At 41.2% G+C, this 15,516-nt stretch overlaps 1 protein-coding gene across 2 annotated transcripts in view; it reads left to right on the top strand.

Annotated features, from left to right (window-relative positions):
* CNNM2 (cyclin and CBS domain divalent metal cation transport mediator 2) overlaps positions 1-15,516 on the top strand; it is a 115,177-nt gene that overhangs the window by 86,789 nt on the left and 12,872 nt on the right. The window contains exons 4-6 of one of the 2 annotated variants that reach the window (XM_035132645.3): positions 2,237-2,406; positions 10,563-10,656; positions 14,876-14,941. In XM_035132645.3, the coding sequence (XP_034988536.3) occupies positions 2,237-2,406; positions 10,563-10,656; positions 14,876-14,941 (330 nt within the window). The remainder of the gene's footprint in view (positions 1-2,236; positions 2,407-10,562; positions 10,657-14,875; positions 14,942-15,516) is intronic. The other variant, XM_088669630.1, reaches the window with a different exon arrangement.

Below are 15,516 nucleotides of genomic sequence, written 5' to 3'. Positions count from 1 at the left end.
ATGGGAAGTTAAATTAGTAGAATATATGAATTTGGATAAAATGACAGCTGCTATAAGGAATATATCCAAGCAGAGAACACAAAAAGAGTGGAAACTAGTGGAGGAACACCTTAAAAAGGAAGGTATCAAAACAGATTTGGTAGTTTGCCTAAATTGAATATCGCTTAAAGAGAGAATTTAATTAAATAAGACAACAGAAGATGAATAATAAATGGATAATAAAAAATATATTATATAAATGGATAATAAAACAAATATATTAAGAAAGCAAGGTAAAAAGAGAATCACAGGAAATGGTATGTTATCATTCGGAAGAATTTTTAATTGTTTTAATGTTTGTTGATCTTTTTTTCTTGATGTGTTTTTTTCTTTTTCTTTTTTTCCCTTTCCCTTTTCTTTTTTCCTTCCCTTTCTTTTTTCTTTTTTTTTCTAGATAGGAATTTATGTTGATGTTGTATGGGAATCTTCTTTTTTCTTTTTGTATTTGTTGATTGAAGTATCTGGAATGTTATGTCATTTTTAAAGAAGGATAAATAAAGTTTTTTTTTAAAAAAAGTAACAAACGCACTGGCCCTAACTTCTAGAAAATAGATTCTCAGAAGAAATACGGTAGCTCAGGAAATGATATAATTGTGGACCCTTCATTAAATAGTTTGTGATGCTAAATGTCTTTTATTGGAAGAGCATCTGGAATCAAGAGTGAGAATGCAACCTTCTATCTACAAGCTGTTCCTGGATTTAAAGGTGTTTTTAATTGCCTACTATTCAGGAGATTTGTAATATTAGTTTGTAATTCCTATCAGTGGGTATGATAGTAGCCTATTAGACTAAAAAAGGAATCCTGACCGTCTTTTGAATGGGCGCAGATGTCTGCAGTCTAACATTGTTCAGAGGTTTGGCTGATTCTTGGGCAGCCTTAGTAGTGAGTATGGATTAGAAGAGCTATTGTCTCTGAATATCACTTTCATTCTAGAAAATTATGCTCTAGATAGCAATTCACATGAGAGTATGTTCGCTGAAGTTATACAGTATATCAGTTATGTTCTAGGAGTCTTGTAGTTGGGACCCATTTGCTAATGCAACTTCAAGAGAAAGACTCCCCAGAGGGAGTGTGGAATTTACAGAGAATAAATGTACACTCCAGCAGCACCTTAAAGACCAAATAAGTTTTTTATTTTGGTATGAGCTTTCATGTGCATGCACATACCAAAAAAAAAAACTTAGTTGGTCTTTAAGGTGCTGCTGGAAGGAATGTTTTTATTTTTTTATTTTGTTTCGACTACGTCAGACCAACACGGCTACCTACCTGTAACTAAATGTACACTATCTTTCTTAAACTAATTTGCACAGAATGGTCCATGCCTTACACACGGACTCCAAAAGCAGTCTTTATCATTCTAGTGCTTGTATGCTTTTGTAAGGAGAGATGATGTATTAGACTTGAAATATTAATCCTGCTCAGAGCCATTTAAGATATTATGTTTAGACTGTTGGGGCAATATGAATAAATATATAGCAGAAATGTTGAGATTGGTGCTTTGCATTTCCGTATATTAACTGTGCCCCATATTTTAGTTTTATGCTTGTGGAAGTGTCACATGGGAAGATTTAAAAAGTGAAGAAAGCATTTTGTGACAGCCACTATAATCCTAGTTATTTGAAAATGGTCTCACTTTTGCTATTCTGTTTGGATCACAGACCCTATTTGGATCGGGCTCACTGGCCCCTTTTTCTATTTTGTGTTGTGGCTGTTCTGAAGTAAACACATAGAGGACTTCTAGGCCTATAAAAAGCAAATATTAAAAGCCTCCAGTCATTGCAGAAAATACTTTCATTCACAATTCAAGAAGAAGCTTTCTAAATAGCCTTAATACCATTTTCATATTGTTGCATCTCTCTAAATTGAAACTGCTGTTACCACAATCTGGAAACTAACTTAATTGAAAGAGAAAGTCTGCATTTCTGGGGCTAAAATTAACTATGTGTTTCTTTGAACTTGATGTGCATCACAAAATTGGTCTCTGGGCGGATTTTGTGATTATTTGCTTCATGATAAAAAGAATATTAGGATATGCTCTGAGGTGGTCACTAGACTAACTGTGGGATTACTGAGCAGTTTAATAAGGGGATCACTTTTGTCTGCCAATGTATTTTGTGTAATGGATACAAAGTCGTGATCCACGTGAGTCATCTAATGCACCATGGGGTAAATGTCAAGTTGTGTTTATGTCTTCAGAGGTTGAAGCATTTGGCCCATCCCAGATGTCTGAAAAGATCCTCTTAAGGCTACTGAAGCATCCCAATGTGATTCAGGAGTTGAAGTATGATGAGAAGAACAAGAAAGCCCCTGAATGCTACCTCTATCAGCGGAACAAGCCTGTTGATTACTTCGTTCTAATTTTACAGGTCAGATCTATGAGCAACTTTCTCTCCTGCAGCAAAACTGAGCAACATGTCAGCAACAGTGACTATATTCTATATACTACCTAGAGTAGCCTTTTTCAGTCCTCTGGATGTTGTTGGACTAAGTTCCTGTCAGCTCCAACCAGCTGGGCCAATAGTTGGGGATGGTGGGAGTTGTAGTTCAACATCTAGATCATCATGGGTTGGAAAAGGCTAGCTTAGAGCTTGTAATGGGAAGGGAGCCAGGGTTCCCAGCTTGGCTTGCTTTTTTTCTGCCTGACTGCGATATGCATGTCATGACAAAACTAAATGATGTACACTACGGTAAAATTAGAAACGAGAATGGCTTTAAAAAACCCAACAACAACATGTAGCCTATTTACATTTTAAAAACCATTCAAGCAACTGCTGATTATATTATTAGTGTGTTTTCTAATTTTCCACTTAGCCATCAAGTGAAGCAATTCAACTTTCCTTTAGTACAGTAGTGTTTATGTTCTTATTCTTTTGCTTGGAGTTTCTGATTAAAATTAGTGAAGGCATGTATTAAATATTAGTAAGTTCTGAAGTGAAAAGGGATTTACTGTATGTGTAATTAGAATTTCTCAGGAAATAATGGAAAGCAAACAAATAGTATTTACTAGGGATAAGCTAGATACAGGGTGCTTTTGTGAATTGTTCCAGCAGTGGCAAAAATTAGCTCCCTCTTTTGGCAATTTTGGGTATAGCAATTGGTCAGGCCAAATGACCACGCAGCAACAGAGAATAAAGAAAGTTTTTTTATTGATTGCCAGCACCAAGCAATGGCACGGAGGAATAAGTTCCAGAGTCCGGCCCCTCCCAACAGGGATACATTAGATTCTGCCTAGAGATATGAACTGCTCTAGGTGGAATGTTCCAGATGGATACATTGGATTCAGCCTAGTAATAGGAGAGTGTGTGGATACTGTTCGCTAGATTCTGCCTAGAGATAGCTGGAGAGTGTTCCAGAAGGATACATTAAGTTCTGCCTAGTGATAGGAGTGTGTATACTGTATACACTGTATATCAACAAGAAGGCTTCCTTGCTTAACACTAACTTTTTAAAATTGCTTCCTTGTGCCCGATGCCACATGGGGAGTGCACTGAAAAAGGGTTGTTGGTCCAAATGAAATAAGGGCTAATAGTTATCAACTTGGTTGATCGTGAGGATGTATTAACTGCACTTTTAATTGTCTTTGGTTAGGTTACTGTTAATGACATCATGTAACCAAAGCTTGTAGTTCTAGGATGTAATTACATTCATTCCATGATCCTTGATTTTCCTTGCATGATCCCAGCCAGAGAGTGAAGTCCTACTAGAGTACCTAGACAATGAAAATGGCACCAAAGCAGGGAAGAGATTGGAAATGAGCAAGAAGCAAACAAGCTCAAAGGGAGGTTTTGCAAAATATGCTCCCTACCCAAAAGGTATATTATCACTAAGGCTGGGCAAAAGGTTTTTTTGGTGGTTTGCTACATGTGGTCAGCACTGAAGCCTAGCATTGCCTATTACCATCATTTCTGGACGATTATATTTACTAAGAGAACAGCACCACCTACTGGGCTTGCTAATGTCTTGTTCTGCTTTGCCCTTGGAGTATAAGTCACCCTTAAGTGTATTCACATCTGAAGCAAAGGTCACTTTGCTTTACATGTGAATATATCACTGTAGAAAACTGTAGGTGTGAATGATCATCTCACCTTACAGCTGTAGGAAGGAATGGGAAGCTGGTGCCCGTGCTTGATGCAGCAGCAGGTAGCCTTGGTGGCTCTCTAGTTCTCTTGTCCTGGGCTTTCTTCTTCCACAAGAATTGCAGCTCTCAGCCTATTCCTCCTCCTCCACACTTGCTCGCTCTTTCTTTGGATTCCCGTATTGGTGAGCCAGGTCTGATCTATAGCCACCCTCCTCCTCCAGGCTCCATGTGTGGTGGTTCTTTCGTTTAATGTTGGCCTTTCCCCCGAGCAACTGTTTTGCTCACCATTTCAGTGGTGAAGAGTCCATGGAAATTCTCAGGCTGGATAAAATTAAGTAGGGTTAAGTTTTATTGTTTATTAACTGCAGTACAGTAATCTGCCTTCTGTCTCAGTTGGAACAGCTACTATGCAGAAATTATCTTAACATCATGAATGTGAGCTGAATTTGCAATGCAAAACGGTTTTCCAAGTTTGTTTGGATGCCATGTGGATGGCTGCATAAAAGACTTAACATCTGTACATATATTTTTCTTGGAAAACACTTTGTGTTTGGTAAGTGTTTTAAAATATTTCCAATAACGTTTATAAAACAAAAAAGCAGGGTTAAGCAGGGAGTTTGCATCCAGCTCTTGGATTAGAGGGTCCTCGCTCTTCAGGGTTGCAGTGCAGAATACATGTGTGGTTGTGGCATGTGGTCCCCTCTAGTAGCTGGCATGTGTGTCTCACAACCAGTTGTTGTGAGATTCAATATTGGGACCGGGGGGGGGGGGTCACTGTCCGGGCAAACCTCTTGTTGGAATGGGGGTTCAGTGTGTTTTGGAGGATATTTGTGAGGGGAAATTCAGTGTGTGGCATTCACTGTGGGCTAGAGTGTATATAGAGTTGCAGTGTGATTGGATTACAGTGAAGTGTGTGCATTTGTGGTGTTTCTAAATATGTCTGTGGACCCCCAAAGGTTGATGATTCCTGACCACTGCACCACACTGTCAAATAGGAAGGTGGAGCTGTGGGGGCTGTCTGCATGGCTATGGTATGTAGTCACCCATGCTTTCAAATGCACCCAGAGATCCAACCTGAATTGACAAGCCCTCATCTATCATCTGCACCCCACTGTGATATTTTTTAATTATACTAGCTGGCCCTGCCACGTGTTGCTGTGGGTTATTTGTGTGATTTCCCCTACCCTGTGCCGATCCATGACGTATCCCTGTGATTCCCCCACTCCTCCCCTCACCCCCCGGCTTATCCCTGTGATTCCCCCCTCATCCCTGTGAATCCCCCAGCTCTGTCCTGATCCATGACCTATTATGCCCCCTCTTCCCCCCTCCCCCGGCTTATCCCTGTGATTTCCCTCCTTTCCTCTGTCCAACCCCCCCCCCCTCGGGTTATCCCTGTGACCCATTCATTTTGCACACAATCATTCCCCCAATGCACGTGTTCTGTAAAATTTTGCCCTGTCCCAACCCTGACTCCCCTATCCACGTGTGTTATGTGAAATAAAATTTATTCTACCCAAATGCATGGCCCGCCCCAAGGCAGGCCCCTACCTCCACTTGGCAATGTTGGGCCTTGTTGCTGCAAAAGGCCTGTTTTCAGTTGGTTGGGCCTTGTTGCTGCAAAAGGCCTGTTTTCAGTTGGTTGCTGTGGAATTTTGTGATGTCTTCTGGTGGCGTGGCTTTCGATGCAGCAGTGGGTGATTTGCCTTTCTATTGGATGCTGCTGGAGTCTTCAGAGCTTCTGCTGGTGACGTCTAATTTGGGCACCACTTTTTTGTGTGTTTAATCATTACTTTAGGTATGAAAGTTTTGCTTTTTTGGAAGTTTTTTTATGCCAGATCCCCCACTGATGGGCATGGAACGTCGTGGCCAAATTTGTTACATTACAGTTCAGCGGTTACGGAGAAAGGCTGTGACCTCTGCGCACACAATGCCTACATTTTTTTATATATAGATGAATAGGCATTGCAGGTGGTGGCAAAGTAGGTGCAATGCCTATTAAAATTAGGTGGCTCCCTCTGCAAACACTGCACTTCTGGCAAAATCTTAGCTTCACTTTTGCTTTGTCATGCAGGGTAATAGTTTGCCAGCTGCTGAGGGTTGTAACCGTCAGGGCAAGGGAAGAACAGCCCCCACCCCACCCCCTGAGGCTGTGTCAGGGTTGAGACTGATGAGGGGGAAGAGTGGTGGCACAGCCCCCCTGACGAAGTGGCACCCACAGAGGAATGTGAGGAATTCATGCCGGGGGAAGACTGGTGGAGGCACTCCTCAGAGGAAGAGGAAGAGGAAGAGGGAGAAGTTGAGTCAGAAGCAGGCCCCAGTCAGGGAGGGGACCAGCCAGCCCCCTCACCCCCCCCCATTCACAGCTCTACAACGCCGAGCGGAAAAACGAAAGAGGCAATTAGAAACAGCTGCAGCTCGTAGAAAGCGTGGGAGTGAGTCAGATACTTAAGAGAAGGCAAGATAAGAGTCTATCAGTGTCTGCAACTGCTGTGTTTGACGGCATAAGTTGAAACACTCATAGTGTGTGTATTCCTGTATTCTGACTCCTGACTAACCCTGTTCCCGGCTTCCTGATTTCGGCATTTTGACTCCTGGCTCCCCTGACCTCTGCTTCCTGACTGAACGGACTGTGTACTTCTGCTTTATCTGAACCTGACTGCTGGCTTTGACCTGGACTATGTACTTGTACTTCGGCTTTATCTGACCCTGACTGCTGGCTTTGACCTGGATTGCGTACCTCGGCTGCATCTGGCCCTGACTGCTGCTCTTCAGCGCACTGACTTGTCGGCGTCCTAACAGGCTGTTCCACCCATCACTGCCCTTTCTGTGGCTGGACCAGGAAGTGCTTCCTTCTCCTTTTTGCCCTCCCTGGCTCGGTGGTGGCTCCTGACATGGCAGCTGAAGTGGGTGCGGGGTGTCTGTGTGTGAAAAGACATGCGATATGTTGTAGCTCCCATCCCCTATAGCTAGCTGCTGCTCCAGGGCTCGGGGTGGGTTGGGGGCTGCAGCATCCACACCCTCCAACCCATCTGCCGGATGAGACAGGAATTAAATCTAAAGCGGTTTGGCTTCCCCACCCCACCCCGCCCCGCCCTTCATTCATTCATTCATTCATTTTTCTTTTTGCACCATTCTTACGTTGCATCAACTCCTTTCTATTCTAACTTATATCTGTAGAAATTGCCTTGAATTCTACTGTTTCAGTAAATGGTAGGGAAAGCAGCTTTGCTGAGCCTGTGGGCCTCCTTGAAAGCACTTGGTTGGAAAGGGACAGTACATTAGACTGGAGGGGGGGGGGAATCCTCCAGACTGGCAGTCTTATTTCGTATGTATTCTGCAGCATGTTGTTGACACAATAATAGTGCATTAGTGATGGCTTTATTATGTGATGCTTCTCCAATGCTACTGTATTATTGCTGTCCAGGGGGGTTATTATAATGCAAAAAACTTGAGATTAGCAGCAGTTCACTCTTTATGGAAACTCCTTTATAACAGATGAGCATGGATATGAATCTCATGCCAAATTTAGTAAGCAAAAAAGTATGAACTGACACAGATACTGATCAAGTCCATCATTGTGTTGAACTTTTTGGAATGAAGGTAGCAGGAGAAGTCAGGCATTCTGAATGTCCTCTATGGCTACAGAATGACTAGGACAGCTTAATTTGCTTGTTAGAGAAATGGGGAAAATTCTGGGAAGAACGGAAAATATTATACAACCCTAGCAAAAGGAGAAATATCTGTAACAGTAATTATCTACGGCTGGTTGACTCATGCTTACACATCACCTGATCTCTGTATATTCAGTTTCTAGATACTTGGTGTTAGGTAGCCAATGTTGTGAAGTACCCAGGTTTGAAAAGTTTTGTGCTCAAAGCAATGGAAGGGGTACTCTTATTTTCCTACTCTTATTGAAATACTGCCCCTCAGTGAAGCCAAGCTTAGATTCACAAAATATTTAGGGAGGGGTATGCGTCCCCCCAGGAAAAAAGCACTGCTATTGAGCCATTATAAGGCAATTCTATAAGGCAATGTTACATTTGTAAGCTTTTTTACCTAATAGTTTGTGTTTTAGCTAATATTATTTAACTCCAATTAACATTAAAGTATTTGTTTCTTAACTGCCTTGATCTTCCCTACAAAGATAATTCAAAAAGTATGACACAGGTATTTTGAGTACTCTCTTATTATTATTATTTTTAAGATGTGACTAATGTAACAGACTTGAACTTCAAGAATTTATTTGTAGCTTGGATAAATGTTTCTCTAGGAATCATCCCCACCCCCATATGTGGCAAACGTTTCATGAGCAAGTGTCAAATTCATGATAATGTTTATTGGAAATGGGGGATAAAATGTTTTCTGGCAAATGACCTGTGGCTAATGTAACATGTGAATGCCTCCATAACAGGACCTCCTTCATGTGACATTTTGCTATGCATCATCATCATTGTGGGAAGTTGTAATGCTTACACCTAGCTGTGGCAACACCCTAACGATTTGGTTTTTTCAACCTACATTTATCATTTACAGGCATGACAGATGTAACTGCAGTCTCCATTAAAAAAAAGAGGATTTCATAATGATAAATACCATCTCTCATCACCTGGCTCACAAATTTATTTTCAGAGGGGAACATGGGGGGGGCATGGAGGGATCCGTGCACCACGGCGCCAGATAAGCTTAAGACGGCCCTGGTCACAAAAATTATAATGAGGAATGCATCCTTTGTTCCTTTCAGATACTTTGTTTAATCAGTTAGTATATTAGTTTTTTTTCTCATGTGAAAAACTATTATTCCACTTTTCTTTACATCAGCTAATAGGTGGGCATTCTCCGTCAATAGCAACTTTATCTTGAAATGTGATGTGTAACAGAAAAAGAATTTGTCGGGATAGCAATAGTTCAAACCCTCCCCCCCCCCTGGTGAATTATGTGTTGCTGTTATCTGTTCAGTCATACCCCTTCCTACTGATCTCTTTGGTACTTAGTGGGGAGGTGGAGATGGACATGCACACACTCAAAATATTCTATTAGGGGAGAGGGTAACAAGTATCTGCTTCTTTACTAGAGCATTAAAACATTCATCCAGCTGGGTTGCTGCAGAACTTGTATGTGAGATAGCACAGGTGGCCTTGATTTTCTTTTCTACTAGTCAGTTAAGAACTGTCAAGGCCCTAAATGTTCTTGGAGACAAATTAGAAATGATTATTAAAAGGGAGCATATGTCCAAAAGGGCAACTTTTTGCCAGACTTATCAACGTTGCCCCCACCAGGAACAGTCAGTGGTATAGGACTGGGAACACGCAGCAAGATGACATCATGGCAAAAGTTAGACTACCAAAGCATTAGAGAGAATTGTTGGGTGGGGGAGAGAGAATTGTACTCATTTTGAGTAGCCACACCTATATGTTGAACCTATATGTTGAACCAGTAGCATTGGGTGTTCCTGTGTAGACCTGTCCTTACTGTTTGCATAGGATGCAATGCATATTTCTGAAAATATGCATTCTGAAAAAGTTTAATTCATTAGAATTGTGCTTTTTGTCCGCAGCTAAATAGCATGCCCCTGCATCTAATATTCACCCTTCTCACTTAGGTTAGCTAACTGGACTATTCCTTGCTATGCATGAGTGGTACTTTCTTATTTCTCTCACCCCTCTAGTCTTTCTAAGAAATAATGTATCTGGCAAGAGTTGTACTATTGCTACAGCTTTCAGGAAGCTGCATTCTTATGTGAGTGTGAAAATACTTTGATGTTACATGAGGAAAAAATGTAAATCAATGCATAGTTACATGCAGTACAGTTTTAATTTGGAGATAATGTAAGAAAAATGCACAGCTGGATAACAGTAGGATCTGTTCTGTCTACCTGCAATGGCTCCTACAATAGCAGAATGTTGGTATTAGTTCAAGACTGGTGTTCACCTGTTGTTATGTTACAGGATATTTTATAGGATAGCAATTCTAACCACACCAGTGCCACAAGTGTACATTCTTCCTAGTCATTCATATAAAATGGGGTGATAAGGCAGAAGAACAGGGAACCATCTAGTATTAAATTGAGATGATGGATTATCTGCAATGTGTGTGTGTGGTCGGGGCTCTTCCATGAAATGCCACCCGAAACGTTCTATGACAGTATGTTGCGCAATGAGACTATACAGTACAGAGGCCCTGAAAAGATTATATTATACATGTAGTGTAGCCTTCTTCAAGTATTCAGAATCCTGAAGAATTATTTTTACCCATATACTTGTGCATGATTGAGAAACTGCAGTATCTAGAACACTGAATATGAATGGAAAAAGAAAATGTTTTTTTAAAAAAAGCTTTATTTGCCTCACATGTTGATCTTATTGAACTTCAGATGAGGGATGAATATTAACTCAAAGCAGGAATACTTTTGAACCCACTAGGAACGTTGTCATCTTTTCTCCACAGGGGAAAGTGGAAGTGGAGGCTGGGAAAGAGGGAATGAAGTTTGAGGCTGGTGCTTTCTCTTACTATGGAGTGATGGCTCTCACAGCATCACCAGGTAATTTCTTAATTTCTCTGTTTGAAATTCCTTCCAGAACAAACACCCCCTACTGCTGGGGTGTTGAGGGCTAGAGGAACAAATTTAGTTTTTGATTAAATCTGATGAAGCAGTGCATAACAGTGCCCTGTCAACATAAACAGCTTGACATGGAGGAAACCTTAAGCCATCAGAAGTGTTTAATTAGAATGCCGCAGAATGTTTATTGGCATGAATCTAGCACAGTATGTAGATTTGGTAGCTTAACATTTCTTGTTAATTTTTGTACTGAAAAATTGTCGGGACAAAAGAAGAAAATAAGCTGCTTGGAGATCAGGTCTGCCTACCATTGCAAATCTTTTCTTCAAATCAATAAATTAATCTTCTAAAAATTCAGAAATCCATATTAGAGCAATACCTTTTATTAGGCCAACCAAAACATCACAAAATAGTGTGCAAGCCTTCAAGTTCTCAATAACTCCTCTTCATTTAGATGGCAAAGCAGTGTGGAGAGAGAGAAAAACTTGGCTGACAGGAGTATCATGAAACTGTATTTAGTAAGAGTGTTAAGAAAGAATGTGGGAGGATGTAGCAGACATTCAAATAAGTCTATTTCAGGTTCTATGCCAGTATCAGATTGCTTCAAGGTTAATGGGTGGAAGAAACAGCAATGATTTCTTGTTAAGCTGTCAGAACAATTCTAGCCAAGTAGTTGACACTTCAACAAATAAATAAGAGGTTTGCATTATGTGAGGGGTACAACTGTTCAATAATGATGTAGGCTATCATAAGTTTGATCTCGCTCCTATCAGGTGGTATTGACAGTTGGTTTCTATTTTATTTTATTGTTTAAGCATTTTTAATCTGTTTTTTCACCCAAAAGGCTCCCGAGTCATTTTCAAAATCAGAAAGATCATCCCTGCCCTTAGACTTACAATCTGAAAGACGTGACAGACAAGGGGAAAAGGAATGAGGATAAAAACACTTGGGCACTGTTACAGTTCATATAACAGCTGGGATGAGAACAGTTCAGGTAGCCTGACTACTGCTAGATGACAGCTGGGGAGAGCCACAGACAGCTGATCTCTCAGCAAGAATGCAACAGCACTTCAGATTTTCTGAAGTTCAGATTGTTAGAAGGCTCTTCTAACTCTTTGCCAGAGTTTGATTAGTTCATATTTGTCTTTATAATAAAGCTTTTCTCCATCATGCTGTGGAATTATGCAGTGGTGGCTAGAAGATAGGGAGATGGAACAGTAGGTGGAGCCAGAGCCAATGTTGGGCAGAGCCAAGTAATTCTAGTTTTGTCCCAACCTTCTCCCTGCTGAGTTCTGCAAGGGCAGTGTTGATTCCAAGGAGGAAGATGACATGCAATTTAAAAGTATATAAATTATAAGTAAGAAGGCAAGCAGGTGGGGGCTGGATGAAGGCAGACTGAGTTTGGAGGGACAGTGCCCCTTTCACCCAAATGTATCAGCCACCACTGGGATTATGTGGGCATTTCTATGCCTGTTCCCTGTTGGAAAACTGGCTTTGTTTTAGAGTACTTGCTATGCTTTTTATCTGTGGAAGACAACACATACTTTCTGTAGGCTAAGGTGTACAGTACCTGTAGCGATTTATTTATATTTGTGCTAATATACATATTTACAACTGCCTAGAGTTACAGTGGTACCTTGGTTCTCAAACTTAATCCATTCCAGAAGTCTGTTCTAAAACCAAAGCATTCTAAAACGAAGGTGCGCTTTCCCATAGAAAGTAATGCAAAATGGATTAATCCTTTCCAGACTTTTTAAAGCAACCTCTAACATGATTTTTTAACATGATTTAACATGATTTTTACTATCTAACAAGACCATTTCTGGATTAGGGTTAATTTTAGGATTGGGTTAGTGTTAGGGTAAGGATTAGAATCAGGGTTAGGGTCAGTGTTGTTTCATGTTCTCTTGTGATTTTGATTCATTTGCAGTTTGTTTGCTTTTTTTCAATTTGTTGTGTTGCTGCTTTTTCATGAGTTGAAAGTTTGTTGGCTTTGTGGTTTTCTGGGTAGTTTCAGTTTTAATTTTAAATGCTCAGCAGGGGAGCACGAAGCTTCTGCTTCCCAGCTGAGAGATCCCCTCCCCTGCTCCTGTTTGCACGAGAGTAGGAGCTGGATCGGGGCAGCTCAGCTGGGGAGCGGGAAGCCTCTGCTTCCCAGCTGAGAGATTGCAGCTGGGGGCTCCTTCTCCTCAAGGGAGTAGTTTAAAGGAGCCCCCACCTCAGCATCAGAGCCCCTGCACCACCCGAAGGCAGCCAGGCAGAATAATTGCTTGGGTGGTGAAGGTGGAGGCAGCCCGGCAGCTGCATTTGAGAGCCCCTAAACTGCTGCTGAGGCAGCTGTCGGGCTGTCTCTGCATTGCTACCCTATGCTCCCTTAAACTTCTCTATTCTGAAGGCAGCCCTGTTTAGGGAAGCTTTTAATATCTGAAGGACTATTGTATTTTAATATTTTGTTGGAAGCTGCCCAGAGTGGCTATGGAAACCCAGCCAGATGGATGGAGTATAAATAAATAAATTTATTATTATTATTATTATTATTATTATTATTATTATTATTATTATTATTAACACAGCCCACACTCCTTAATGGAGAAGTGTGAAGGAGCCTGCACCTCTCCAGGTGAGCAGCCCCAATCCAGCTCCTACTCCCTTGCAAGCAGAAGTGGGGGTGGGGATCTCTTAGCTGGAAAGTGGAGGCTTTGCACTCCCCAGCTGAGCTGCCCTGATCCAGCTTCTACTCCCATGCAGGCAGGAGTGGGGGCACTCAAAACGGAAGTGTGGCACTAAAAAAGGAAGTGTAACACTCAAAACAGAACAGTTCGGATTCCGAAAAAAGTTCGCAAAGCGGAACACCTACTTCTGGTTTTGCAGTTGTTCCAAGTTGTTCGTGAACTAAGCTGTTCAGAAACCGAGGTACCACTGTATAGGGCAAAATCCAATGGTGTCTGCCCACTTGTGTAACAGAAATCTACTTGCACAATGAGACTTCCAGTTTCTCTTCTCCCTTCTCCTGTCTCCTGGGTGCCCCCTCAATCTGTTCCAGAGGGTTTCCTAGCCTCTGGAGGTAGACAAGGTGAGACAAGCCCTGGTTTCTTCTGTAGCATTGCTCTTACGCAACTGTTCTACTGGAAAAGAAAGTGTTGCTCTTGCAATATGTTCCATTTCAGATTGATTTAGTATCGCATGCTGGTGTTGCATTCTCATGTTTCTGCATTTGAGGGGATAAATCCCTCTTCCAGATGCCATTTGAACCTTTCCCTTCCAATAATCACTTCTCCAGAGCAATGCCTTTTACATCTTGGAGGAGGTGTGGGGAGAAGCAGGAGGCCTGCCTGGTGTCAGCATGGTCTGGTACTAAAGTGGCTGGTGATGATCCTTGCTGTCTTGCTGCTGTATTTTCCTATTAAATCATTTCAATCTCTGTACTGTCTTGATGCCTGATATCTTCCAGAATGCCTGGAATAGGTTGAAATCTTAAAGGAATTCATAGTTGTAAGAAATAAAAATTGCAGCTCACTCAAAAATAGCTGTCTTTGATGACAGTCAAAATACTTTACAGAACGAAACACTGTTCTTGTCTGGAAAAAATGAGGGCAATGTAGTGTTTTGAACTTTATGAGGCCCATGTTGACTAATGCAGTGGGATGAGCTGGACTTACCATTGCATTTTGTAACATACGATCAAAATGGATAAGCTTGTGAAAATACTACTACTTTTACATTTTATATCTTGACCCCTTGTGCTACACACACCTTATTTTTGGTCATATATTTTTATTTAAAAGCATTAACATAATGATTAATATTTCAAAAATCTCTGAGTTGTGTACAGTCTAACAAACAAACAATATATCATCAAAACATTGCTTTATATCATTGTTAGCAAGTGCTGGGTCCCCAAGAGGACTAATGAACTATCGTTCCTAAATGAAAAACTGTTCATATGTTTGTGGTTAATAAACAGGGAACATGTATAGTTGCACAACTCCTGATTTCTTGTACTATTTTAGTAAGTTTCTGATCAGCTTTTCATTGCTTTATGCCCCTTCATTGTTTTCAACCCCTTTCCCCCCCTCTAATTTTGAATTGTATTTTAGTTCTCTATTATGTGTCAACTGATCCTCTCTCCTGTTTATTATAGATACCAGCATCCTCACTGATCCTGACCTCATCTGTTTTTTTCTTTCCCTCCTTCGTCTAGTTCCCTTGTCCCTGTCTCGTACCTTTGTTGTCAGCAGAACAGAATTATTAGCAGCAGGTACTCCAGGTAAACTTGCACGTTTCTTCTTCACCCTTCTTGTCACTCCACTTACCCTCTATTGAATCAGCAACAGCTTACATTTACCAGATGCCCATTTTGTTGGAGAACTGCAGGCAAGATCATGCCTGACAGGTAGGTGCATGAGCTTATGTTTGCGATTAGTTAATAGCAAAAGGACACTGAAACAAAAACCAGTGCTTCTTTTATAAGAACATAATAAGAGCTTGCTGGATCAGGCCAGTGGCCCATCTAGTCCAGCATCCTGCTATCCCACTGGCCAACCAGATGCCTGTGGGAAGTCCACATAGTATATTCAGTCATGGAGAAGCTTTCCTTGACTACTAACATTGAGGACTTTTTAAAACAACAACTCAGGTATGTTTTTTGTTTCCTATCAATCAAAACATACAGAACCCCCCTGCCACCGCCACCAAATTTGGATTCTGTGCAGTCCTTCTGTATGCGGGATTGTGACTGTACTGACCCCACAGGCATATGGCTAACCTGGGGGAAATTAGAAGCAGTAACCTCTAACAGTAGTGTTCTCTGCATAGGGTGAGTGGGGGAATCAGCACCTTCCT

Source organism: Zootoca vivipara, chromosome 5, assembly GCF_965207765.1.
Source record: "Zootoca vivipara chromosome 5, rZooViv2.hap1.1, whole genome shotgun sequence".
In the NCBI taxonomy this organism is placed as follows: Eukaryota; Metazoa; Chordata; class Lepidosauria; order Squamata; family Lacertidae; genus Zootoca; species Zootoca vivipara.
The sequence above is the reverse complement of the archived record's forward strand: the minus strand, read 5'-3'. Positions and strand labels throughout refer to the sequence as shown.